This window comes from Aethalodelphis obliquidens, unplaced genomic scaffold, assembly GCF_003676395.1.
Source record: "Aethalodelphis obliquidens isolate GAN/ISIS:26980383/991018 unplaced genomic scaffold, ASM367639v1 scaffold10, whole genome shotgun sequence".
In the NCBI taxonomy this organism is placed as follows: Eukaryota; Metazoa; Chordata; class Mammalia; order Artiodactyla; family Delphinidae; genus Aethalodelphis; species Aethalodelphis obliquidens.
This window is the reverse complement of record NW_020837954.1, coordinates 455,560-482,518: the sequence shown is the minus strand read 5'-3', so window position 1 is coordinate 482,518 and position 26,959 is coordinate 455,560. Positions and strand designations below refer to the sequence as shown.

At 47.9% G+C, this 26,959-nt stretch overlaps 2 protein-coding genes and 1 non-coding gene across 5 annotated transcripts in view; 1 reads left to right on the top strand and 2 right to left on the bottom strand.

The window, feature by feature from the left end:
* Positions 1-6,003: 6,003 nt before the first annotated feature.
* SLC7A7 (solute carrier family 7 member 7) overlaps positions 6,004-26,959 on the top strand; it is a 33,305-nt gene continuing 12,349 nt past the window's right edge. The window contains exons 1-2 of one of the 3 annotated variants that reach the window (XM_027110764.1): positions 6,004-6,331; positions 10,741-11,286. In XM_027110764.1, coding sequence (XP_026966565.1) covers positions 6,154-6,331; positions 10,741-11,286 — 724 coding nt within the window. In that variant the 5' untranslated portion in view covers positions 6,004-6,153. Of the gene's footprint in view, positions 6,332-8,236; positions 9,682-9,732; positions 10,355-10,740; positions 11,287-26,959 lie in introns of those variants that run through there. The other 2 variants (XM_027110765.1, XM_027110766.1) reach the window with 2 other exon arrangements.
* Positions 23,026-26,959, bottom strand: part of OXA1L (OXA1L mitochondrial inner membrane insertase) — a 32,709-nt gene continuing 28,775 nt past the window's right edge. The window contains exon 10 of the mRNA XM_027110769.1: positions 23,026-23,519. Within this exon, the coding sequence (XP_026966570.1) occupies positions 23,509-23,519 (11 nt within the window). The 3' untranslated portion in view covers positions 23,026-23,508. The remainder of the gene's footprint in view (positions 23,520-26,959) is intronic.
* Positions 25,520-25,592, bottom strand: TRNAG-UCC (transfer RNA glycine (anticodon UCC)). The gene has a single exon. It is a non-coding gene; the product is annotated as a tRNA-Gly (tRNA).

Here is a 26,959-nt window from a genome sequence, read left to right as displayed (position 1 = left end):
AGAGCTCCTAGTCTAGAGAGAGATGAAGATAAATAATCATACACATTACTGTAATATTACAGCTGAGATGAATGCTGGGAAGGGAAGTAGGTGCTGCTTGTGAGCATATGATGGGAACGATCTGGAGTAGGCTGTCTAATAAGGCTTTCTTGAGGAAGAGGTATTGGAGCTAACGTCTGATTCCATTTTTATAAGAGCTACCACCACACACTGTATAATATAATCCTCGCAAAAACCTTGTGAGGTAGGTAGTAGTAAGTGGCAAACCCAGATCCGTGGCTCCTTCCCTCTTTCTTTTATCACTCACATACATAACTTTTATTGTGCTTTGCAGGTATTGCATTTTTTACAAATTAAAGGTTTGTGGCAACCTTGCATAGAGCAAGTCTATCAGTGCCAGATTTTCAAACAGCATTTGTTCTCTTTGTGCCTTTGTGTCACATTTTGGTAATGCTTGAAATATTTCAAGCTTTGGCATTATTATTTGTTATGGTGATCTGTGATCAGTGATCTTCGATGTTGCTATTGTAATTGTTTTGGCATTTTTTTAGCAATAAGATATTTTTCGAATAAGGTATGTACTTTTGTTTTTAGACATAATGCTATTGCACACTTTTAATAGACTATAATATAGTGTAAACATAATTTTACGTGTACTGGGAAACTAAAAAATTCCTGTGACTCACTTTATTGTGATATTTGCTTTATTATGGTGGTTAGCTCCGAGGTATGCCTTACTTGCCCTTGGGGAAGTCATTTATCCCTAATTTCTTCATTGAAGAAAAAGCTTAAAATATATCACATTTATGAAAACATTTTAAGAACGATAAGGTAAGTGAAAGTGCTTTATAAATGGTGAAGCTCCTACAAAAGTGGCCATTACTCTTGTGCTAGGCTATAGACACTTAAACACATGCTGACTGGGGGAACCTGAGGGAGTGGTGTAATGGCCTATCTGGAAGTTTATCGTTTCCTTCTGCAAGACTGGGAAGTTTTTCCATAGGAGGTGGCTCTGAACTGTGCTTTGAAAGAGGGGAAGGGTGGGTCCTGGTTTAAGAAGTAAAAGCAGCTGTTTTGATAACAATAAGAATGGTATAGGGGAGGGCTGAACTAGAAGAAGGGATGGGAATAAAAGAACCTTGGCTGTAAGCCAACGGATGGACCCAAAAAACTAAGCAAGGGAAGTAAGACAATAGAGTACCATTACCATTTTACATTTGTACACTTAATTTTCAGTTATCAAAACACTTCTGTATAAATGATACAAAACACTTCTTTATAAATTTTCATAATAAACCCATAAAATAGATAAGACAGACCAGGAAGCAATCACTGTAGAGATAGCTTGTAATTTTCAGAGATCAGGAAATTGAACCAAAATGTGGCTGTGGATTTATTGTTTTACAGTTGCAATAATGACTGAGTAACACCTTTCCCAGGCTAGACTCCATGTGCCTTTGGCTGCTTCTGAGATAGACAGCTGAGGCAGACAGCACTGCAATCCCATTACATAATTTACAGTTGGAGAATCACGCGGTAGGAGCCAAGGGCTGGAAAAATAACGTCGGTGTCAATATTCAAGATTCGTAGGAAAGATGAAAGGCTGGCACTACTATCAACACTATATAAAGGAGTTGAACCAGCAACACTCCTCTATCTTTTAGTAGCTCACACACTATGGGTGCAAAATCATGAAAAAGGCCACATGCATTAAGGGGAACAAATAATGTGGACAATATTAACTCCACATGCAGAACTGAACACATGCACTAATTTAATAGCCGTGGGAGTCAAGGAGCCAGAGCTGGAGGACTTTGGGGCAGATGGGAATCTTGATCTGTAAAACTGGGAAAACTGGGAGGGGAAAGGTCTTTGGAAGGAAGGTGAGTTCAGCCTTTGATGTGGTTAGAGTGATGTGGCAGGGGGGACAATCCATGGATTGGAAATCCATGGGTTGGAAATACGGGTTAGGATTTTGAGAGGGAGAGAGAAAGAGAACTCTAGTGCTGACAGCTAACATCATCAGCATTCTCAGGGACCTCATGGAACACTGTTGCAGGGGAGTGGGTCTGGCACTAGGACAGCACTCTTCAATGACTTCATCAGACTCTAAACCACAGGAAAGCGGTTTCATCATCCCCTAACTGAATGTCTTTCAGCCTCTGGACTTCATCTGGCAAAGGCTAGAGTTAACAATGGTGGGAAGCATCCGGAATCTGAGCTTCATGTCTTTCCTCTGTTACTTAAATTCCTTTGCCTCTCCAGGGCATCACAGCCTGCATTTGGCTTTAACACATTGTTGTCCATTGATGTTTTCATCCAACATGTTTATTCAAATATCCTTCTGTCAGGTCTGTATACAGTAATTTTTGTTCAAGTGCACTGGGCAAGTTGGTGCTTTTTAAACTGTTGTGATGAATAATGATGATGTTGGAGAAAGAACATTAAGTGAAGGTGACTCTGGGTAGCTAATTCCACCTCATTTTGCAACCTCTTCCCCTTTTTGCATACCGTGACTAAATTCTAAGGTTGAAGAAGAGCGAACTATTTGGGAAGTGTCTTATTTCCTGTTCCTTCATTGGCTTCCTCCTTAGGACGGCTCAAAAAAGATCAAAATCACTGTCACTCCATGCAAGAACTGTGGGAACTGGCAGCTATAAACCACCCACTCACACAATACATTGCTTTGCATATTATTTCCTTATTACTTACATAATTTATTGTAACATATTCCTTTTCTTTTCCCATGGCTGTCAAATCTCTGCTCAATCAGTACAGGCTAAATTCTGTGTTAAATGACCCAGCTTCAGGATGGGTAAATTATGACCTCGGGCTACGCTCTTTTTTTCTCGTCTGGTAGCTGGGAAGTCTCTTAAGCTGTGTGCCTTTCCACCAGACTGGTCTTGAAGGTGGGTGGTTCTCTATGAATCTCTGCAGAGTGGCTTTAAAAGATGCCAAAGCTGGACTGTCCATAAAGTCTACTAAAGGAAATTGTATTATTTACAAGTCATCTTTTAGGTTTAATACGTGGTGAAACATTTTCACATCCCTTTCCTTTAATTAGTCCAGCAACTTCCTCTTTTATTGGTCCACTCTGCCACTAAGATTCTTCAGATGAAAGGTGCGGTGGGGACTCCAGCCTCCTGGACACCCTCAGCCCGGACATTTTTGGTTAAGTGCTGCCTCCTGGCGGCGGCCCTACGGCCCGACACCTTCCCGGCCCGGTGGAGACCACTTTCTTTAATTTGGGATCTTGAAGCTGATGCAACAGCTTCCCCGAGGGGGCGGAGAGTGGAGTCGCCCTTCCGGGAGACCCCTCCCCTGGCTCCAAGCGGGCGCCGCTCCCTCCCCTCCCCCACGGAGCTTGTCGATCCACAGTCCCTCCCGAGTTTCAGTCGAGAGCGTCTCGGGGCTGGAGGCGGGGTTGCCTGGGTTCGGGGCCCTTGCCCAGACCCCCGTCGGGCCCGCCAGCTCGAGCTGGATTGGGAGGGGGGGAAGAGGAAGCTGAGCGTTCCTGGGGCGGAGGAAGCGTCTAAGGGTATCCGCGGTCATTTTCATTTCCCAGGGGCAGCGCAGCTGTGCCTGAGCCAGGACAGGGCAGGGTAGCGGCTTGCGGGGCCTCTCGGTTCTCGGACCTTTGCGATCTTCGCCTACACCGACCACAAGCTCTCTTCTAGCGCTTCCTGGAGCCCGTGGGGGGGGGGCGGGGACTGCTTGGCCAGGTGGAGGGAACGAAGGAGTCCGGGTGGGGTGGGGTCCTGGTGCCCCAGGGCAGAGCCCGCCTCGGCCGCCGCAGCCAGACCTGGACTTTGGAGGCGACCGAGCCTCCCAGAGGGCCTTTGGGGGCGGGCGGTGGCTGGGTCGAGGTGCGAAGGAGAGATCTTCGGGCCGCAGACACGGAACCGGGGGCCGAGAAAAAGAGGGAAGTAACGGGAAACGGCGGGGACGACGTCAGAGGGCAGGGCCGGGAGAGCTAGGCTGGGAGGGGGGGCAGGGCGGGAGAAACGGGCAAAGGTGAGCTCTGCGCGCGGACGGGTCGTGGGCGGAAGGGGGGTGGGGCGGGGCGAGGAGCGCAGCGGGGGCGGGTCTGGGGAGAGTTCCCGCCGAAGGGCGTGCAGTTCCACTTTTCCTCGAACCCGCTTGCATTTGCTTGAGCCTGAGCGCTTGCCTCCCTCTGCCTTTGTCCCCTCTGCCCTTTCACTCCTTCTTCGCGGACGTCGCACCTTGCGCTCGCCGCACCCAGACCGGCCACCTGAGCCTGGGTGTGGGGCAGAGCAGCCGGGAGCTTCCAAGCCGGGGAAGGCGCGTTAGATGAGGGGCTTTTTGTTTTTGTTTTACCACTGAGGAAGCGGAAAGTCCCTTTCAAATCATTCTAGACCGCCAAGTAAAACTGTGAAAACTATACTCTCTTCCTTTCCTTCAACCCATTACAATCAAAAAGAATAAATACCCTCCCCCCTCAAAACTCGTCGATTAGGAGCCAGAGCAGCTGCAGCATAGGTGGGCCTGAAGGGCAAGTTCAGGACATTCCCGGAGCCCAACTGGGAAATCAGTCTGGGAGGAAGGGCATTGTTCATTCATTTATGCTTCCAGCAAACATTCGTTTGTCTGCACGGGCCTTGCGCTGGGGATGCCAGCGAGTAAAGCTCTGGTGGTGCTGCATGCTAGTGGGGGAGGTGACAGCAAACAAACAAACTCCAGGTGATAGTGGGTGCCTTTGAAGAAAAGTCCGGCCGGTGAAGCGGATGGAGATTGGCAAAGGGAAGAAGTTACTCCTTCCGAGACTCCTCAGGGAAGGTCTCTGATTAGAGTGGTGTTTAAGTACAGACCTGAATGGAGTGAGTGAGGGAATGAACAGTAACATGGAGAATGTTCCAGGCAGAAGGAACAGCCATTGCAGAAGCCCTGAGGTGGCAGGGAGCATGCTTGTGTGGCAACAGCAAGGAGACCAGTGTGGCTGCAGTGAGGGAGAGGGAACAGGGGCCAGTGCCAAGAGGGGCAGCTTTAGGGCTGTCTTCCTAGGAACTTCCCTCATTTACAACTTGGATTTGAGCCCAGAGTGGGATTAAGGGGCAGGCCAGCTGGGCAAGCAGCCTGGGTCTAAAAGGGCGCTAAATTATCCTTAGGGTAATTCAGACGTTTGGAGCCAATGAGCTCGGACTTCTGTCTCTTGGTGAACTGTAAGTTGGCTCCCCTCCACTGACAGAATCCTTGACGACTGCTCACCTAGACCACCTGTCTCTAGAATAATTCTGCAACACGCAGGTACAGGTACAAGTTGCAGGGTTAGACCAGACAACTGATAGTTGCCTAGAGGCAGTGATCACAGCTGGAATTCTGAAAATGTGCTATGCGCTGTGACGTGCCACTCCCTGAGATTTATGCCATTGTCTACATTCAGAATGGTTTGATATGCCTACCAAGAAACTGTCTGCTTCAGAAAACTGCATGTAATGAATTCATGCATTAAGCTCTAATTTTGAAGAGAAAGAATGAGGCTTCCAGTTTTTATTCCGAGAAAATCGGTATTCCCCCACTTCTGCTACATAAACATTCAACAGATATTTAAATAATGCTGGTTTGAGGGGGTGCCAACTCCCTGGCTTGCCCAGGGTGCCAGGGCTTGCTCTGGTCCACTTGGCCGGCTCTTACCTGGCAACACTTGCATCACGTGAACCACCTGGGGACCTGATACGTGAGCGGGCTTGCTTAGTGTTTGGGTGTGTGCGTGGCTATAACCCCACAACTGGCCTTCCTTGGTATGCATGGCTTACATAGGGGCTGAAATGGCACTGAGGCTCTTGAGATGGGACCACAGAGTTCCAACGCCCTAACCATGGATCCTATGCCCTCCACAGGGCCAAGGAGAGTATGTGAGTGGGAGATGAGTAGGGAATGGAATGAGCGGGGAGGGGAGTTGTAAAGGGCATCAGGAGAGCACCTAGGTCCTAGGTCACTGGGAAAACTCAAGACCTCAGTAAATGCAGGACAAGCAGGAAGTTCAGGGGCTGAGGTAGAGGGGAGGAGGAGCTGAGGCTCCGAGTGGAGAAGGTGCCTGGAGGCAGGCAGGCGTTGAGGTCCTCTGGGTCTGAACAGGCTGTCCCAGCTCCAACCCGTTCCCTGGCCCCTCCCTGCTGCCGGCCAGAGTCACACATGTGTTTTCCTGTTTTCCAGATCGGTCCCCGGAGTCACACTCTGCCTTTTCTGCTCTTCAGAGTCAACAGCTGCTGGAGCTCGAGCCTTACCCCGGGTTCCCTTTCCCAGCACCTGCCCCTCCTCCCGAGTGCTGGTACCTCCTCCTCCTCGCACCTGCCCGAAGATCTCAGGACAGGTAAGAGATGGGAGAGGAGGGACGATGGGCGAGAGGGGAAGTGTCAGAGGAGGATGGAGTGAGTCCTGAGAACTGGCTGGACCGGAGACCCGTGAGCTTGTTATTTTCCCAGCCCCAGCCCTCCCCATGCAGAGCCCTCTGCCCAGAGACTTCAGCGCTGCATTCGTGGAGGCCCTGGCCACAGAAGTAAACACTTTCTTTCTTGCTGCAATTAAAAAAAAAATTTTTTTTAAAGGGACTGTCATAGCTACAGTGGAATATAGAAAAACAAATGGAGAATGGGGGAGGGAGTAACTGAGCTCCCAGCTTGGGGAGATGGGGGAATCCATCTGGAGCAGAGTGTGTCTGTTTTCTGTTCCTGATATTCGGGGAGGCAGCACAGCCCAGTGGGAGCTAGGAAGGCAGGATGCGGGTGTCTGGGGAAGAAAGTGTCTTTTCACCTTAGCTCCCTGAGCTTGACCGAGGAACCAAGACGCTGAACGGTATGCTGTTCCCTGGAGGAAGCGTGTTTTGGTTTTGCCATATTCACAGGTGGGGTCAGGGTGCGGGGCTTCCCTGCCTGCTGGGGCCCTGCTCCCTGTGTTCCCTGAACCCCTGAATCTGAAACTTCTCCTGTAGGATGAGTGTGTTGTCCAGTAATCTCCACTAGGTCCTCAGAGAGGTATGCACTTCAGACAGGAAGGAGACGGGGTGCTGCGTATCTGGAACTCTGTTATCGCCTGGGATTCCAGGCTCTGCAAGTTTCTCTTGTAAAGCCTGGGGTGGGAGAGCACTTCAGGACAGGTCCTGCTGGTTCCAGGCTGCCTGAATGGTGGAGGCATGACCCTGAGAGCTGGGGTCTCAGGAGGGAATGCGAGCCGCCAAGGATGGTACCTTCCTGCCCACGGAGCTGGTGCTGGGCAGTGGTTGAGAAAAGAGGGGGCATCTTTTCTCTGAAGTCAGCCTCCTCCATCCAGTTTGAGTGGGTCTACTGAAGAGTAGGCTAGGAAAGGGATTCCATTCATATAGATAAGCACTTCCTGGTGAGACCACTAGGGTGTGCTGTTTGCTGGAGTGTGGATTTCACCCCAGTGGGTTTTTGTCTCAAGATTCCACGATGATGATTTCACCTTTCAGATACCACCAGCCAGAAAATAAACCCTGCACACGTCTCTCCCCACTTAACCTTACAGTTTCCCCTTCATTTGTCGCCCCTTCACTCCTTTTCCCTATGCCCCATTAGGACACATGCTCACCCTTGGTGCCAGGGAATTTGATCTTAAAAGGCCCAGCGTGATGATGTGTTTCCGTGTGTTTTTGTTTGCTTTAGAAGTGGGCACCCTAGCAATATAGCAGCACTGCCAAGAGGACTTGTAATCGTTTCTCGTTCCTGCAAAGGGATGAGAAAGGGGAGGAGCAGCCAGGAAGGAGATGGATGGGCTTTGTTGGAGCCTTTAGCCTAGACTTTATTTTATTTTAAATTTATTTATTTTATTTATTACTTATTTTTGGCTTTGTTGGGTCTTCATTGCTGCACGCGAGCTTCCTCTAGTTGCGGTGAACGAGGGCTACTCTTCGTTGCGGTGTGTTGGCTTCAGTAGTTGTGGCTCGCTGGCTCCAGAGCGCGGGCTCGGTAGTTGCGGCGCACGGGCTTAGTTGCTCCGCGGCACGTGCGGGTCTTCCCGGACCAGGACTCGAACCTTTGTCCCCTGCACTGGCAGGCGGATTCTTAACCACTGCGCCCTAGCCTAGACTTTAGACTGAAGGACAGCAGAGACTTTCTTTTAATCTAATCACATCCTCCCCCAGGTAGTTCATTAGAGAGCCATCTAAAGGGCTTTCCTGCCTTAGAGGAGGGCTAGAGACTGGGCAGGTCAGAGCGGGTGGGGAGGTTGGAGAGAGAGCACAGAGCTTGGGCTTTGTTGGCTAACCTACCTGCCTCCCTTGCTATGGCATCTTGGCAGGTGACTTACTTAGTGTCTGCCTTAAGGGGCTGCTGGGGGGATTAAATGAGATAAGACATGTAGGTGTTTAGCAATATGTCTGGCTTGGTTAAGTGCTCAATAAATGAGTTACTATTATTATAGGAACGTTTAAGTGGGAGCTGGGAGAAAAGGACAGTCTTCTGGATGGATTTCAGAAGTTTTTGTGAGAGTGGCTTGGGAGATATGATCTCTGGGAAGGCTAACATCGGGGTCCCCCTCCTGGGTGAAAAAAAAAGTTTAAGGGACGAGAAGGAGAGGTTGTAGGGTAAAGATAAGCACCCCCCTTACCCCAGGGCTTTTTAGATCTTTGTTCTCTGGTAGTTGAATAACCAAAGGGGGTTTGAAAGGGCACGAGAAGGAACAGAAAGACAGTTGGATTTCAGAATAAGTAGGGTGTATTTCTGTTGGTAAAGGAGACCCAGGATACCGGAGTTAAGTAGACTCTAAAAACAGAATATATGCTTTCCCCAAATTGCTCAATTTCCTCTGTCTGTTCTGGGCCTGTCCAGTATAGCTCAGTGAAAACTTACTTACCCATAGTTTTAGGAAATTAGAGTAAACTTGTATTTGGGGAAGGTGTTTATAGGAATTTATGCTTAGCCCATAGATCCTGGTATGTTTTCTTAAGGATGAAAGGGCCTGTGAGTTGGGCATGGATGCAGCCAGAGGTTTCAGTCTCATTTCTTGACCTTGTTTCCTCGGAAGCAGCTTGAGGATCAGCCTTGGGGTCATGACGCAAGTTTCGGGCGGCCACCTCTCACTCTGTGTGGGGAAGTGTGCAGAGTTCTCTTAGGACGCCCGATCACGAGTTGGACTGTACTTACACTTCCTCTAATCTGCATGTGAACAAGCCTCTGTGGCACAATGTGCAACCTTCCTGCCTTTCTTGTTCAGGGTGAGAGAGAAGTGGGGCTAAGCCGGGGCCTGGAGAGAGAGAGGGCTGTGCATTCTTTCTCAGCCGCAGCCCTGTCCTCAGCTACTTTGCTTGGGGACAGCTTCCCCAGGGCTGCAGAAACTGCACCCACCCAGCTGACCGTCCATCCTTTCTTCTGGGCGCCTGGTCCTGGAGCAGAGCTGACAAAGGAGATTTCTGAGAGAGGGCGTTCTTATCACAGAAAGTGCTGAGCCAAGAGCTCCTAGCCTGCCCCTTGCAGACGGGAAGGGCCAGTGAACCTTGGACCCAGACAGTTGCTTAACACCCCTCTCCCCCTCCCTCTGTCCCTCCGCCCTTCTTGACTTCTTGATATGACTTAAATCCATAAGCATTTGCCCGGCCTTTCCTTTTACTACTGGCTGAAGAGCAGGAGTGGTCAGATCACAGCTCCCAGAGGCTGTGTCTCTGTGTGGCCGCTGCCTCGGGGACCTGCTTCCACCCAGGGCCAGAGAGTGAGTGTGCTTCCCACCCTCTGCCTCAGCCCCGCTCATCTTGCCCACTCTCCCTTTGCTGCTCTGCTGTGTCCAATTGCTTCCTTTCCTGAGTGCCTCTAGCCCTAGGATCTGTCCACTTGCTTGGCCAGCCTGGCCTGACCTCCTCTCATCACCTCCTGCTCTGTGATGCCCAGCATTTGCTACTCCGCTTCAGCTGTTTCCTTGCCTCTGCTTTGGTGCTGTCTCTCCAGCAGCAACCTGCCGGGTGGGGAGTGGTCATCGGCTGCCTCCAGTCATCTCTAGGTTGGGCTGCACGTTTGGATCACTGATCTCTCATCCATACTTTTTTTTGGGTGATGCAACTATGCAGGGATTTCATGGCCAGAGACCTACAACACCTAGGGGCTGGGAACGGTATTTGGGAAAGGAAAAGCACGGAGAAGAGGAGGCCTGTCTTCTTGCTGGGTGGGGCTGGGCTGGTTGGGCTTTGCTGGGGCTGAAGAGTTCAGCTGAGGGTTGTTAAGGGATACTCCCGGAACAGGTGGATAGTTGTGAGTTTCCGACAAGAGCTCTCTGAAGCCTTTGCCAGAGCCAGGGTCCTTGGGGGAAAAGGGCAGTGTTGTGAGGAGAACCCACAGACTAGCTGCTTGCAAGGTTGGCTCCCAAGGTTGCATCTCATCACAGGTGACAGGTGAGACTGAAATTGGAGGGAAGACAGACTTTTTTTTGGGTAAGGCTGAAAAGCACAGGCTCAAATCATTATGGTTACATGTGGGAGCTGCCAAATTGTTCGTCTTCCTGTCTCCAGTGAGCTCAGATAGAACCGGGATTTAGTTTTCTATCTTGTAAATCAGGTGGGCAGTGCTAGTCTAATGATGAGAAACATGCTTTCTCTCTGGGGAATGAGTGCCATCCTTTAAAGACTCGAGCCAGATGGAAAAGAGGTTCATGGGAAGTGGGACGTGAGAGAGAGGTCTCTGAAATGGTGGGCGTGGGTGGCTTGCCCACTCTGGCCCCTGTGGAGGAGAGTTCTCTGTAATTGCCAACCTGCTATATATCTTCACCTTTCTTCCTTAGAGGGCAATGCCAGAAAGCTGGTGAAGGCTTTCTTCTCCTCCTCCACCATGGTCGACGGCGTTAAGTATGAAGTGGCCTCCCAGCATGAGAGGGACGCCTCCCCTTTGGCAGATGAAGCCAGCCCCAGGTCGGAGCAGGTAAAACTGAAGAAGGAGATCTCGCTGCTGAACGGCGTGTGCCTGATTGTGGGGAACATGATTGGCTCGGGCATCTTTGTCTCCCCCAAAGGCGTGCTCATATACAGTGCCTCCTTTGGCCTCTCCCTGGTCATCTGGGCTGTTGGGGGCCTCTTCTCCGTCTTTGGGGCCCTTTGTTATGCGGAATTGGGCACCACCATTAAGAAATCTGGGGCCAGCTACGCCTACATCCTCGAGGCCTTCGGAGAGCTCCTTGCCTTCATCCGACTCTGGACCTCCCTCCTCATCATCGAGCCCACCAGCCAGGCCATCATTGCCATCACCTTTGCCAACTACATGGTGCAGCCCATCTTCCCGAACTGCTTAGCCCCCTATGCTGCTGGCCGCCTGCTGGCTGCTGCCTGCATCTGTAAGTGGGGCTGGGCAGGAGGGGTGGGGTGGAGCGTGGGGCAGAGGCCAGCACGTGAGTCTGCTTAGTCAGTAAGAAGGAGATGGAAAGGAATGCCTCTGACAGACACTTTTTTGTTGTTGTTAAATTAATGTACGCTAAGTGTGAAAATTCAAACAGCATCAGTGTCCAAGAAAAAAAAAATCCTTTCTCCCAACTTCCTATGGTAAACATCATTAGCAGTCTCTACCTTTGCTGACATTTTTCTTCTTCTTTCAAGGGATGTAGTTTTGTTCTGTTTTACAAAAATGGGATCATAGTACACATGTAATTCTACAGTTTGGTTTTTTCCCCAGAATTTATCAGTGATGCTCTTTTCGATTTACAGATCTACTTTAAAACAATGCTTCATGTTATTCCATGTTAATTTTAAGGATGTATTGTATGTTTAGCTAATTAGGCCTCTGGTAATGGCCACTTCAGTTGGTTCCAGTTTTTCAGTCTTACAGATAACACTCCAGTGAATATCCTATTGCGTTTGCATGAGTTTTTCTGTGGGCTAGATTCTTTTTTTAAAAAATTTATTTCATTGAAGTTGAGTTGATTTACAATGTTGTGTTAATTTCTGTTGTACAGCAAAGTGATTCAGTTATACTTATGTATACATTCTTTTTCATATTCTTTTCCATTATGGTTTATCACAGGATATTGAATATAGTTCCCTGTGCTATATAGTAGGACCTTGCTGTTTAGCCATTGTATGTGTAATAGTTTGCGTCTGCTAATCCCAAACTCCCAGTCCATCCCTCCCCTCCCCGCTCCCCCTTGGCAACCACAAGTCTGTTCTCTATGTCTGTGAGTCTGTTTCTGTTTCATAGATAAGTCATTTGTGTCGTATTTTATTTATTTATTTATTTTCAATTTTTAAAAAATTTTGGCTGCGTTGGGTCTTAGTTACAGCACGTGGGATCTTCACTGAGGCACGCGGGATCTTTTGTTGCGGTGCGTGGGCTCTTCGTTGCGGCGTGTGGGCTTCTCTCTAGTTGTGGCGTGCAGGCTCCAGGGTGCGCGAGCTCTGTAGTTGTGGTGTGCAGGGTCCAGAGTGTGTGGGCTGTGTAGTTTGTGACACATGGGCTCCAGTTGAGGTGCGTGAGCTCAGTAGTTGTGGTGCATGGGCTTAGTTGCCCCACAGCATGTGGGATCTTAGTTCCCTGACCAGGGATCGAACCCACATCCCCTGCATTGCAAGGCGGGTTCTTTACCACTGGACGACCAGGGAAGTCCCTGTGTCATATTTTAGATTCCACATATAAGTGATATCATATCGTATTTGTCTTTCTCTGTCTGACTTCACTTAGTATGATAATCTCTCGGTCCATCCATGTTGCTGCAAAACGCATGATTTTGTTCTTTTTTATGGCTGAGTAATATTCCACCGTATATATGTTACACGTCCTCTTTATCCATTCATCTGTCGATGGACATTTAGGTTGTTTTCATGTCTTGGCTCTTGTAAATAGTGCTGCTATGAACATAGGGGTTCATGTTATCTCTTTGAATTATAGTTTTGTCCAGATATCTGCCCAGGAGTGGGATTGCTGGATGATATGGCAACTCTGTTTTTAGTTTTTTTGAGGAAGCTCCATACTGTTTTCCATAGTAGCTGCACCAATTTACCTTCTTTGTGGCCTAGATTCTTAAAACTGTCATTTCAATCTACCTTGCCTTTTTCTCCATCTCATAAATAAAATATTATTTAAATTTGTACGTTCAGCAAAGCCACTTTGGAGGTGCTGAGAGGCTGATCCTCTGCAACCCCTTCCCTCAGCTGCCTCTGTTCTAGAAAAGTGCCCTCGCAGCGTGAGAGACCCTGGGACATTGGAGACCCCGCCCACCCCCGGCTGTGGAGAAGCTGAGCGGTCCTGTCAGTTTCAGGGGCAGCTGTGGGGGGGACAGGCATTTTGCACCAGGTACAATTGCTTGCTGGATCAACCCTCTCAATCAGCCTCATATGCTCTTTCCTTTCAGTTTCTCCACTGCCTCATTTTACTCTCAGCTTCCTCTCCAGCCTCCCTCTTTTGACTGTTGTGCAGAGAGCCGGCTGTCCTCTGTAGGCTCCTCCCGTGGTGTTTCGTGTGCCCATGTGTGGATTCAGACTCATGTCTGTGTGTGGGGCTGTTTGTCATTCTGGCAACGGTCAGGGAGGTACAAAGGCACTGCCCTAGGTTGCAGGAAGGGGGTTTTCCCTTGAGGTCTTAAATGTGACCTGTAGTTTCTCTGGCATCGTTTACCGATGAGCTGGTGGGCTGACTTTCTGATGAAACTAATTTTAGGATCTGTTGGTCTCGGGGTCCCCTCAAACGTGGACATATACTTACGTATCTTGTGTAGAGTAAGGATTATTCCACTTAAGTAAAATTTCCAAGAGGGCTGCATCCCTTTAAGCACCAGAATTCTATATTAGCCATCTTGGTTGAAATCTCTTTAAAACCAGTGATATGTCTGCTTGCCCTCATAACTTGAGGTTTTTTTGTTTTTTTTTTTTCTGGTGACTCAGGGTCACCACTGCACATGTCAAAGCTTGTATGACTGAGGCCCCTGGTCTGGGGATGAATGTTTGCTTCCTCAGTGGCCTCAGACAGCTGGCCCGACTTCAGTGCCTCAGGTTTTATTCTTTCATGATTTTGATGTGTGTTGTCTCTGACAGCTATTGTTCCTTGATTCTGGCATTGGGCCTGCCTTCATCAGTCTTTTTAATTTGCTGCTTCTAATTTGGGAATAGAGATGTACTCAAACTCTTGTGCACCCAAGTACGCATACACACACATGTGCACCCTCCTAAGAATACATGCAGAGTAGCCACAGTTACAATTAGTCTAGACAGCTCCCCAGTTAATAAAAGACAGAGTTTCGTGCTGGATTTATGGCATATATTTGAGACAAGCCTGATAGAATGAAAAGCATACCAGACTTGTGTTTGAGGCTGGGCTCTATAACTGTGTGTAGTGACTGTTACTTCCAGACTCCTGTGAGCATGACATGAGATTCAGTGAAAACCATAAATCATGACTCAAGTGTAAAGTATTAATGATTATGATTAAAATTCCTCTCTCTCGGTTGCTTATAGGACTTTGTTCTATCTCTAATAATCTTCAGAGGGACATAGAGATCTGGAAGAAGGTTCAGAAGGGCAACCGAGATTGTAAGTAAGAATTTAGGGGCATACGATTCATGAGTTTCTTCCTTCAGCTCTTGTTTAATGAGCAACCAGTACAGGTCGGATGCTGAGATATTCTGTCCAGATAGGCTCTAGGCAGTAATAGCTCATTCATCTAACCGTAACCCTTCAGGAGGAAACCAAGAAGTAGGGAGAGGAAGAGGCTTACAAGCAGCTGGGAAAGAGGCCCCCTCAGAGCAAGCGAGACGACTTTCCTCTTGTGGGGAGGAGCGCTTAGGACGACAGTGCAGGGACTGTGATGTCTGAACTGAATTTTGAATAGAAACATAGCCGTCTCCTCAGACACTTCTCACAGAGGGAACTGCGTGTGAAGGTGCAGGGTACAAAAAGGCGCAGAACCGGTTCAAGAATTCCAGGTAGTTGGTATGGCTGGAATGTGGGTAGGAGAGGAATGAGAAGGGAGAGACTGGAAATGTAGTCCCAGGGCCAGCTCCGCAGGGGTTTATATGGTGCCGGAACAGGTTAGACTTTATCTTGAGAGCAGGCAGAAGCTATTGACTTTCAGTGGAGACATGAAATCACATTTGCTTTGAAGAAGAACTCTGGCTTTGTGGAGAGTGTTTTTGGAAAAAAGTGAGAGACAGAAGGTAGGGGCACCAGGTTAGGGAGCTGCAACCTGAAGGGTAGTGACGGCCTGCACTGCGGGCGGTGCCTTTGGAAGGGAGATGAAGGGATGGATGAAGAAATAGTCATGGGCTTCCCTGGTGGCGCAGTGGTTGAGAGTCCACCTGCTGATACAGGGGACGCGGGTTCGTGCCCCGGTCCGGGAAGATCCCACATGCCGCGGAGCGGCTGGGCCCGTGAGCCATGGCTGCTGAGCCTGCGCCTCTGGAGCCTGTGCTCCGCAATGGGAGAGGCCACAACAGTGAGAGGCCCGCAAAAAAAAAAAAAAAAAAGAAAAGAAATAGTCATAAGGTGGGATTTCTAGGACTTCTGGGTGTGGAGGGCTTCGGAGCTCTCAGAGATGATGCTAAGGATTCAGGCTTGGACAGATGGGGGGGGGATGGGCTTACCTTCTGAAATAGGGAAGGTGGGCTGAGTGATGAGGGTCACCTGAGGCTTCCGCTGGGATGCTTATGTGCCCTTCCAAGAGCTGTGCCTTCCTAGGGTCATTGTGACCCAGAGTTGATCATTTTCCCCCAACTGAGTCACACTTACCTAAAAAAGAGGTACATGTTGACGTCAGTCTATTAATGGACATGGTGAGCATACATATGTGATTTCTTTTTAAAATTATTTTTATTTATTTTTATTTTTTGGCCACGCCATGCTGCATGTGGGATCTCAGTTCCCCAACCAGGGATCAATCCCGTACCCGCTGCGTTGGAAGTGCGGAGTCTTAACCATTGGACCGCCAGAGAGGTCCCACACGTATGATTTCTAATGAGCAGAAGGCATGTGTTCGCTATCAAGACACCCGCTTCCTAGTACCATAGTCACTGCGGAACCCATCTAGTAATCAGGGAATTCCTTGCAGGGCATGGAGCCAGAACAAAGGAAGAAAGTTTTGACTATTTGAGGAAAATTTGCTGAATGCGATGGGTTCTCTAAAGTATGAGGCTGAAAGGTAGAGCCCTTCTTGCAGGGAACTCATGGTTAGTGGAGAAGAAGGGCAAAAACAGTCAGTGAAACATTGTATATGGTGAGCGCTGGAGGGGGCTTGAGTGCGGCTAATTCAGGAGGTGAGGTCCGCACTTAGTACCCAACACTGAAGGACGGAGAGGAGTCAAGGAGGGACGGTGAGGAACCCACTCACCACAGCCTACAGAGCCGACGCCATCGGACGCTCTGACACATCTCATCCCTCTCACCCTCACTCTCTCCGCTGCAGCTCCAGGCCTCCCCTTCTTGCTTTTCTTCCAGTTTGCCTGCCACACTCCCGCTTCAGGGGCTTTGTACTTACTGTTCTTTCTGCCGGGAAGGCTTTTTCCCCAGATGCCTTCAGAGCTTATTCCTTTACTCCATTCAAGTCTTTGCACAAATATTGCCTTACCGGAGACCTATCCCATCTAAAATGGTCACTCGCAGTCTCCCAGCCGGTTTTGTTTTTCTCTATAGACTTCTTACCACCTGACATTAATTCTTTGCTTGTTTATTATCTATCTTTGCCTCTAGAGTATCAACATCATGAAAGTAAGGACTTTGTTTTGCTCACTGCTGAGCCTCTGGCACCTAGAACAGTGCCTGGCGTCCGCTAGGTACTCAGTAAATGTCTGTTGAATGAAGAAGGCGTAAGGAATTCTAGGCACAGGGAAAGGCAATGTAAAGGCACAAAGGTGAGAAGAAGTGTGGGGCGCGGGCTGTGCATGGGGGATTGTGGGATGTGAGGGGACAAGGGGAGGCAAGGGGTTAGCGCACGAGGCCAAACCTTCCTAGAGGGTTTAGATTTTCTCCTGAAGCCTATAAGGAGCCATTGCAGGATGGGAAGGAGGGAGCAGGGCAGCTGGGGTGGGACCTAAGAGCAAGTCTGGAGACAGAGACACGGGTTAGATACCTTTCTTACCAATCTAGGTAGGAAACGACAAAAGCCTGAATTGCTGTTTTCCCAGCACTGGTCATTGTCGTTATGGAGCTCTCGTGTGTGTGTGTGTGTGTGTGTGTGTGTGTGTGTGTACAGGATGGGCAACCCAGTCCAAGATTACAATGGATCATGATGAGTGTTGTGACTTGTGAGGCAGAGGGAGCCCAGGAGGAAACCTGAATAGCCTAGGGGTTTGGAAGTTCTCCATAAGGAAGTTGACACCTGAGTGAAGAAGAATTAACCGAGTAGAGAGGGAAGAGGAGCATCTCAGGCAGCAAGAACGAATGTGTGAAAACTTGAAGACAAGAAAGGACATCTTTGAGACACTGAAAGGAGCTCAGGTATTGCGTTTAAGGTAGGAAATGTTGAGAGTTGGCCTGCAGAGGTAGATGGAGGTCACAGGATAGGTTGTTCAGGGCTTTATCTAAACTGTTCTAGTTATTATTGCTGTGTAACAAATCACACAAAACTAAGTGTTTTCAAACAGTCATTTTATTCTTTCGTGGTTTCTATGGTTTAGGAATTTGGGAAGGGCTAAGTGGGGCAGTTCTGGCTCGGGGTCTTATGTGGTTGTAGACAGATGGTGGCAGGAGCTGAAACAGGCGGAAGCTGAAGCAGATGCAGACTAGATGGGCATCTTTTTCTCAAGTCACGTCAGGGCTTTTCCATGTGGTCTCTCTATATGGACTACATTGAGCTTTCTCACATACTGGCAGCCTCAGCGCAATCAGACTGTTTACTCGGTGGCTGAAGGCTTCAAGAATGAGTATCCGAGCAAGCAAAGTGGAAGCTGCATTGCCTCTTATGACCTAGCCTCTGAAGTCACATGGTATCACTCCTGCAGCACTATATAGGTAGAAACATTCACAGAAGACCATCCAGTTTTAAGAGGCACAGACCCTATCTCTTGATGGGCAGAGTGTTAAAGTCACATTGTATGAAAAGCATGTGGGATGGGAGATATTGTCGAGATATCTTTGGAAAATATAACCTAGAACACATGCTATATTAAGGAGTTTGGTGGGCTTCCTCTAAGGCAATGAAAAACCTTTTTGGGCTTTCAAAGTAGGGGAGTGATATTTGTGATTTTTAGGAAGATTATTCTGACTTTGCAGGACGAAAAGCAGTGGGACCAGTTAGGAAGCTGTGCCATGATCCTGGTGAGACATGCTGGTGGCTTGGACTACAGTCATGTTTTGGGGATGAAGGTACTGGTTAAAACTTGGACACCGGGCTTCCCTGGTGGCGCAGTGGTTGAGAGTCCACCTGCCGATGCAGGGGACACGGGTTCGTGCCCCGGTCTGGGAAGATCCCACATGCCGTGGAGCGGCTGGGCCCGTGAGCCATGGCCGCTGAGCCTGCGCGTCCGGAGCCTGCGCTCCGCAACGGAAGAGGCCCGTGTATGGCAAAAAAAAAAAAAAAAAAAAGACTTGGACACCAGTTAGATATGGGTAGAGATTGTCAATGATGATAAGATACTGAGCTTTGGCATCTGGCTTGGGCAACTGGGTGAATGGTGATGCCATTTACTTATAGGGAGAACACTGGAGGAGCAGTAGTAGGTTTGCAAGAAATTGATGGGATCAGTTTGTGCCTGATGATGTTGAGTAGGTGGTTACATATTCCTGTGTATCTGGAATCATGACAGTTGGGCTGGTGATATACTTTTGGGAATCATCAGTGTATAGTAGTTGAAATCACAGTAGCAGATGAGATGATCCTGGGACAGGATATGGAAAGGGAAGAGAAAAGGGCTTTGGATAGCATTCTTGGAATTCTTAGAATTATAAGAATCCTTAGAGTACCAACGTTGAGGGAGAGGTATTCTGCAAAAAAGGGGGAGAAGCAGCATCCAGAGAAATAGGGAAACGTGGAGAGGGTGAGTGGAAGAGAGCAGTTTGGCCAACAGTGTCCAGTCTGCTAAGAGGTCAAGCTAGATAGGACTGAGTGGAGTTGTTTGGATTTATCAACATGAAGATCACTGGTGACTTTGGAGAGGGAAATTTCAGGGGAGTGAGGGCGGAGTCAGATTTCAGAGAGATCGTTTATTTATCCAGCATGGTTTATTGAGTATCAGCTCTGCCTAGTTCTGGGTTAGGCCCTGGGGATACAAGGATAACTGTTACCCAATCTCTACCCTCACATAGCTCACAGCTGATGGGAGGGACAGATATGTAAAGTGTTCTGAGGAAAGGCAGTGCACCCAAGGGAGGTGGGTTTACACTCAAAAGTAGCCTTTCTCGGAAGAACTGTTAAATAAAATATGGAATGGAACATCGTTGGAATTGACAAGAAGGAGGTCAAGGGGAACTTTGGCAGGCTTTTCACTGGAGTAGTGGAGCAGATGTCAGACTGCATTGTGGAGAAAGGGCAGGGAAGGGAATATAGATGTGCTTTCTAGAAGATGGACCCTGGAGGCAAGGAAGGCGGTTGTTAGTGGAAGGGACCAAAGCTGAGGGGGGAGTTTATGGGAAAGACTTAAGCCCGCCTTAGTTTGGTTTGGGGGTGCGTTTCTGGAAAACTTGGATGAAATATTCATACCCTACAATGAAGTCTTCCCCACGGTTGGAATGCTTGGGATCCTGGAGTCAGCATTTCTGTCCCTTGAACAGTCCAGGGCACATCCTCATCCCTTTGGAAGGCAACGGTGCATGGTGGTGAGGAGCACGGCATCATGCAGGTTAACTTCATTAGTTTCAGTTTCCTCATCTGTAGAATAGGACTCTACCTCACAGAGGCGTGATCTATATTTCTACCATACTTTCACCCTTTCCTATTCATCAGTGACAAATTTCGGGAGAGCATATATGATTTTTACTTCTGTCCGGGTGGCTTATGTTTCCTTTACAGGTGTAGTCCTCCTTTAGAACTGCTGATAAACTAACTACAGCCCTAGATAAGCTAGTATTGCTAATAGACCTTGAAATCATTTACGGATTATTGCTTAGGTAAGTTTTTTGTATGCATGGGTGACTTCACTCATTGCATGGTCAGGGTAATCACATGCTGCCCTCTCTACCAGGAACTCCACCTCCCTTCCCCCTACCCCAGCATCAGCCTCTGTACACTCAGTGCAGGTAACAGTGGTCCTGGTGCCCACCTGCACCCACTTCACTCCCCCAGACTGGATGGGTTGCCTCTCAGTGACTTTCATAACACCTGATTCTTGTATTCGCCCAAGTTTACTTTTCTGGGAAGGCTGGGGACTGGGTCTTAATCAAAGATTCTGCACAGGGTCTGGAACACAGTGGGTTCAAGCTCAATACATGCTTATTGGATGGATGGATGCGTGGAAGAATGAATGGATGAATGGATGAATTCTGCGTTCTGAAGGAACCTTGCTGTCCCGTTCAGGGCTCTATAAATGGTTACTTTTCCCAGCCAGAGGGGTGTGCATTCAGCCCCTCCTGAAGCTGATTACTCTGGCTTCTCAGAGCTCTTTGAGGATTGCTCCAGTTCTCTGCAGCCGGGAAGCCCTGTTACCCCAGGGGGAGATAGACCCACTCCCCGGCCCACATCCTTGCATGCAAATGGGGGCCATATAGTGTAGTGGAATGTGTACAAGCTTTTGAGCTGGCCACTGGCTGAGTGGCCTCGGTTTTCTCAATTGTAAGATGAAGAAAATAAACCTACTCTGTCAGATTAAATTAGGTGATGTATATAAGAATGTCAGCGACCCTGTGACCCAGTTTTTTTGGTCTAGATTTCTGCCTTTTGTTAATGGGATGTTTTATCTCCTGTGTATTCGGTCTGCCTGCTGTACCCGTCGGCCAGCAGCACACATGCGGGGCCGCCTGTGAACAGACTACTCTTTAGGGGTCAGGCGGTCTCGGCATCCCTGACGCTTGACCCTCGTGATCTGCGTGTAGTAGGTGGTTTTCAGTGAATGTCGGCTGGAGGAGTGAACAGAAGGTACAGCTGCAGATTCAGCTTGGCCGAGAAAGGCATTGCATCTCTTAGCTCTCAGGGTGTTGGGGGCTGAGGGCCACTGTGGGGCCCGGGCAGAGGGGAGGGCAGCTGCTCGAGCCACTCGTGGACGCTGTAGGACTTCAGATCTCTGAGAGCTTTGGCCACTGTCCTTGGGCAGCTTTTCCTGGTACTGGAAAGCTTCATGTCTTGTGGCTAATGAGGTGGAACAGCCAGATGCTGGGCCCCCAACTGCCTTTTGCCCTTTGAACTTTCTACTTGGAAGCTAGTTGCCTCTTCCAGAGGGATTATCCATTTTAAGCTGGGAGTGAGGAAGCTTACATTTCTTTTTTTTTATAATAAATTTATTTTATTTATTGTTTATTTTTGGCTGCGTTGGGTCTTCGGTGCGGTGCGCGGGCTTCTCGTTGCGGTAGCTTCTCCTGTGGCAGAGCTCGGGCTCTAGGCTCACAGGCTTCAGTAGTTGTGGCGTATAGGCTTCAGTAGTTGTGGTGTGTGGGCTTCAGTAGTTGTGGCACGTGAGCTCAGTAGTTGTGGCTCGCGGGCTTAGTTGCTCGGCGGCATGTGGGATCTTCCCTGACCAGAGCTCGAACCCGTGTCCCCTGTATTGGCAGGCGGATTCTTAACCACTGCGCCACCAGGGAAGCCCAGGAAGCTTACATTTCATGTTCCACATTCACAGCAGCAAGGGGACTAGAGTCAGAGCGCTGAGGTCTTTCTGGTATGGGGTCAACGTGAACTTCGGAACAAACTCTTCACCAGCAGGGAGGGAGGTGGAGCTCTGTGCTGGCCTGATCCCCAAAGCTTTTCAGGGGTTCACCTTTGGTCTCTTCCTTTTTCTATTCTCTTTCTCTCTGCCTCAGAAGAGGCTAAGGGAACAGCCTAGAGGAAGCTGGGGAAGGAGCTAGGGACAGTGGGTCCCAACCTCGGCTGACCGTTGGAGTCACCTAGCGGGTTTAAAAAAAACACTTGGGACTTCCCTCGTGGTGCAGTGGATAAGACTCTGTGCTCCTAATGCAGGGGTTAGGGTTCAATCCCTGGCCAGGGAACTAGATCCCACATGCATGCTGCAACTAAGGAGCCCACCTGCTGCAGCTAAGACCCGGCACAACCAGATAAATAAATAAATAAATAAATATTAAAAAAAAAATACTCCTGGCCCCTTCCTCTCCCTCTCTTTTCCCCCAGCCAAATAACTCTGAACCACTGGGCAGAAGAATGGAAATTAGCTTGGAGAACAAGACTTGAGGAAGCAGAAGGTTCCTGCTGAGGAGAACTGTTGGGGGCCTTGGGAAGAAAGGTTCTCAATTGTCACCATGCTTTAGAATCACCCAGGGAACTTTAAAAACATGCCGATGCCTGGCTCTAGCCCAGAGCTTGACTTCATTGTCCTGGGTGGGGCCCGAGCACTGAACTTTGTTAAAGCTTGTAGAGTGATGCTAGTGTGGAACCAGGAATGCTGAGTTAAGTGAGGGTTTGGGCTTGCTGTGATCAAGTGGTTCTCTAAGTGATGATTTTGTTTTGTGATGACCTAAGGTAGCCCAGAGCAGGCAAATCATCAGGCTCCGCTGGGGAGCCCCGTCTCAGACCTCCTGAACCAGAACTTAAGGGGTGGAGCCCCAGAGCTGTAGGTTCACACTCCTCAGGGGATCCTCAGGCGATCCTGATGTTCAGTCAGCCTTGGGGACCCATTTCTGAGAACCTGAACTGGACCTAGCTGAGCAAACCAGTAAGGATCCTGTTACCAAGGACTCACTGGCTTTGAGGCGGGAGCCGATGGAGCAGTTAATCGGTGAGCCTCCTGGTGCAAAGTGCTTGCTTGCTCCCTCCTGTGGTGCAGACCCACAGCAACTGAAGTGCTGGCTAGGCCCCAGAAGGCAGGATGGGAAGCTCTGATCCAGTGACCCACAGGGCTTATGCTCCGTGTGTCTTCTTGCCGGATGCTTTCCCCCCTGAAGCCTGAGTAAGCGACATGGTTATGTAGCCTGAAAAGGTAAAAGTGTTTGAGAACCAGCTGCTATCTGAGAGATACAACGGCACCTAGGAAGGGTGGAAGAAATAATTGATCAAGGAATCAAAAAGAAAAAGTGATTTTTAAGATGCAGAGAGTATCCTAAACCAGCATTCAACAACAAAAAACAAAACAAGCAGTAAAGAAAACAAGGAAAAACTTGAAATGTCTGGCTTTAGGCAGAAGAGCTGAGGCTTTTTTGGAGAGCTTAAATCTGGTCCTTCTGAGGGAACAGCCTTGGTAGAGTATTCCGGAGACATCTGGTTATTCGCGGGCCTGAGTGTACCAGTTAAGGGGCTGGACTGCTCCCCAGCAGTGTGACTCTGACTATGCATAGACTAGCCTAATGCAGAGACAGGTGGTTTTTCTTGAGTAACATGTGACACAGAGATTGCTCACCCCAATTAAGCCCACAGGCCGCTATACTTCTGCTGATTGCTGGGGAATGAATGACGTCACCAGTCAGAAGACACATGAGATATGTCACTGGTGACTTTGAAGTTCACGATAGCAAATGGAGTGGCAGGTGGAATCTTCATCTCTTTGTCACTTGAAGTCTGTGTATGTGAAAGAAAACAGAGAACACAGAACTGAGTCCTGGAATGTAAGTGCTAGGATACCAGAGGATACACTCTGGTGAGGGATGGAGCAAATGTTATAGAGATTGGGAGAGATGCACTTAATAAAGGTTTAAACTGAAATTTTAGAGGAAGGGGAAAAATACACAGATAAAAGTATACATCTGGGTAGTTTGGAGGCTATGAGGTATTACAGAGAAAGAAGAATAAAGTTGGAAAAATTGCTCAGTAATGCATTTGGAGAAGCTAGAAGATTGGGAGTGATGCTTTTGGACTCATCAACATTTCAATGAGGCTAATAAACACATTTGCTTTTTACATTTACTGCAAGGAGGAAACAATTTATTTGATTAGAATATGACAGCGACAGAGTATACCTTGTTTGGGCTTCTCTGGTGGTGCAGTGGTTGAGAATCTGCCTGCCAAGGCAGGGGACACGGGTTTGAGCCCTGGTCCGGGAAGATCCCACATGCCGTGGCGCAACTAAGCCCGTGCACCACAACTACTGAGCCTGTGCTCTCGAGCCCACGAGCCACAACTACTGAAACCCGTGCACCTAGCGCCCGTGCTCCTCAACAAGAGAAGTCCGTGCACCGCAACAAAGAGTAGCCCCCGCTCGCCACAACTAAAGAAAGCCCGTGCATAGCAGCGAAGACCCAACACAGCCAAAAAAAAAAAAAAAGTATACCTTGTTCAGAAGTGATGGATTTGCTAGAAAAGCTGAGATTGATATAGTATATCAAAGAGAGATGTACTTGTATGAGGATCTGCTATAATAAGGGATGCCTGCTGCCTCTGGGCAAGGTTACTTTTTGATTCTTTTGATTGCAGTGAGAGGGAAACTTCAGGACCAAGACACAGAGACCTGTCAAAGGATTTCACCTCCCTTTTCTCTCTTTCCCAACAAACGTAATGGACAGTACTACCCAGTACTGCCTCCAGCTTTTTGCCTGCAGGAGGGCTGCTTTTCACAACTAAACAGGAGAAGTCTCTTCCTTCTTCATTACAGATACGTGGCCCATCTCTTAGAAAGGACACCAAGGCCCTGGCCTCTGTTAATCCCATCTGCTTACCTTGGGAAGAAGAATTATTACATAATGCTATCAGAGGGCTCTCAGATAACAGTTAGGGATTTTTCCTGAAGATCTCCCATAGTAAAGTACATGGAAATAAACCCCCATCCTAAGGGAAGAAGCATGGTGAAGAGAACACGAAGATAAAAGCAAAAAGAAGTAGGAATGATGTAACTGTGGGCATTTACTGCACACTCTCAGATCAGAAGAATAAGTGTTTTGCTTTCCTCATAAAAATCATAAAATTTGTACGAAAGGGAAATATGATAGCAATGGAAGCTTCAATTCCCTGAGCATCTTTTGCTAAAATCAGTTGCATTCTATTAGAAGCAGTACCTCTCTACATTAAAAAAAAATGGTTTATTATGGAAGATTTCAAACATATACAAAAGTAGAGCAAATTGCACAGTGAACTCCCAGGGTTCAAGCACCAGCATCAATGATTATCAACATCTATGCTCCAACCACCCCTTCTCACCCACACTAGATTATTTAAATCATATCCAAGACATCAAACCATTTAATCTGTAAAGGCTTCAATATGTATCTCTAAAGGATAAGGATTTATTATTATTTGACATAACCAGAGGCAATGTGGAATCCTTGTGAGGAAGTGATTATGCCTTCTCAGAGTTTATGTCCCAGAAAAAGAAATGCTGGTTTTCCTCCAAAATGTACTCTAAATTTTAGGCAAAGAGATTGCAGAAAAGTTCAGGGCAAAGAATTACAATTTTACAACCAGGGATTTAAAAACAGAAAAAAAACCAGGGGTGTCTTCAAAATGAAATTCTTTTTTTTTTTATTATTTGTTTATTTATTTTGGCTGCACCAGGTCTTAGTTGTGGCATGCGGGCTCATAGTTGTGGCATGTGGACTTTCTAGTTGTGGCCTGCACGCGGGATCTAGTTCCCTGACCAGGGATCGAACCTGGGCCCCCGGCATTGGAAGTGCGGAGTCTTACCCACTGGACCACCAGGGAAGTCCCTTCAAGATGAAATTCTGATACAATAAATTATCTTATATAGGAAGAATAGGAGAATTATCTGAAGAAAGTGGTGTGATTGAACACATTGATTTTTTTTTAAACTAATTGATTTTTTAAAATTTATTTATTTATTTTTAAATTTTTGGCTGTGTTGGGTCTTCATTGCTACGGGCTTTCTCTAGTTGCAGTGAGCAGGGGCTACTCTTCTTTGCAGTGTGCGGGCTTCTCTTTGTGGTGGCTTTTCTTGCTGCGGAGCAGGGGCTCTAAGCACGCGGGCTTCAGTAGTTGTGGCACACAGGCTTAGTTGCTCCATGGCATGTGAGATCTTCCCAGACCAGGGCTCGAACCCGTGTCCCCTGCATTGGCAGGCAGATTCTTAACTACTGCACCATGAGGGAAGCCCCGAACACATTGATTTTTTTTTTCATTTTAACATCTTTATTGGAGTATAATTGCTTTACAATGGAATGTTAGTTTCAGCTTCACAACAAAATGAGTCAGTTATATATATATACATATGTTCCGATATCTCTTCCTGCATATCTCCCTCCCACCCTCCCTATCCCACTCCTCCAGGTGGTCACAAAGCACCGAGCTGATCTCCCTGTGCTATGCGGCTGCTTCCCACTAGCTATCTACCTTACGTTTGGTAGTGTATATATGTCCATGCCTCTCTCTCGCTTTGTCACAGTTTACCCTTCCCCCTCCCCATATCCTCAAGTCCATTCTCTAGTAGGTCTGTGTCTTTATTCCTGTTTCACCCTTAGGTTTTTCATGACTTTTTTTTTTTCTTAAATTCCATATATATGTGTTAGCATACGGTATTTGTCTCTCTCTTTCTGACTTACTTCACTCTGTATGACAGACTCTAGGTCTATCCACCTCATTACAAATAGCTCTATTTCGTTTCTTTTTATGGCTGAGTAATATTCCATTGTATATATGTGCCACATCTTCTTTATCCATTCATCCGATGATGGACACTTAGGTTGTTTCTGTCTCCGGGCTATTGTAAATAGAGCTGCAATGAACTTTTTGGTACATGATTCTTTTTGAATTATGGTTTTCTCAGGGTATATGCCTAGTAGTGGGATTGCTGGGTCATAAGGTAGTTCTATGTATAGTTTTTTAAGGAACCTCCATACTGTTCTCCACAGTGGCTGTATCAATTTACATTCCCACCAACAGTGCAAGAGGGTTCCCTTTTCTCCACACCCTCTCCAGCATTTATTGTTTCTAGATTTTTTGATGATGGCCATTCTGACTTGTGTGAGATGATATCTCATTGTAGTTTTGATTTGCATTTCTTTAATGATTAATGATGTTGAGCATTCTTTCATGTGTTTGTTGGCAGTCTGTAT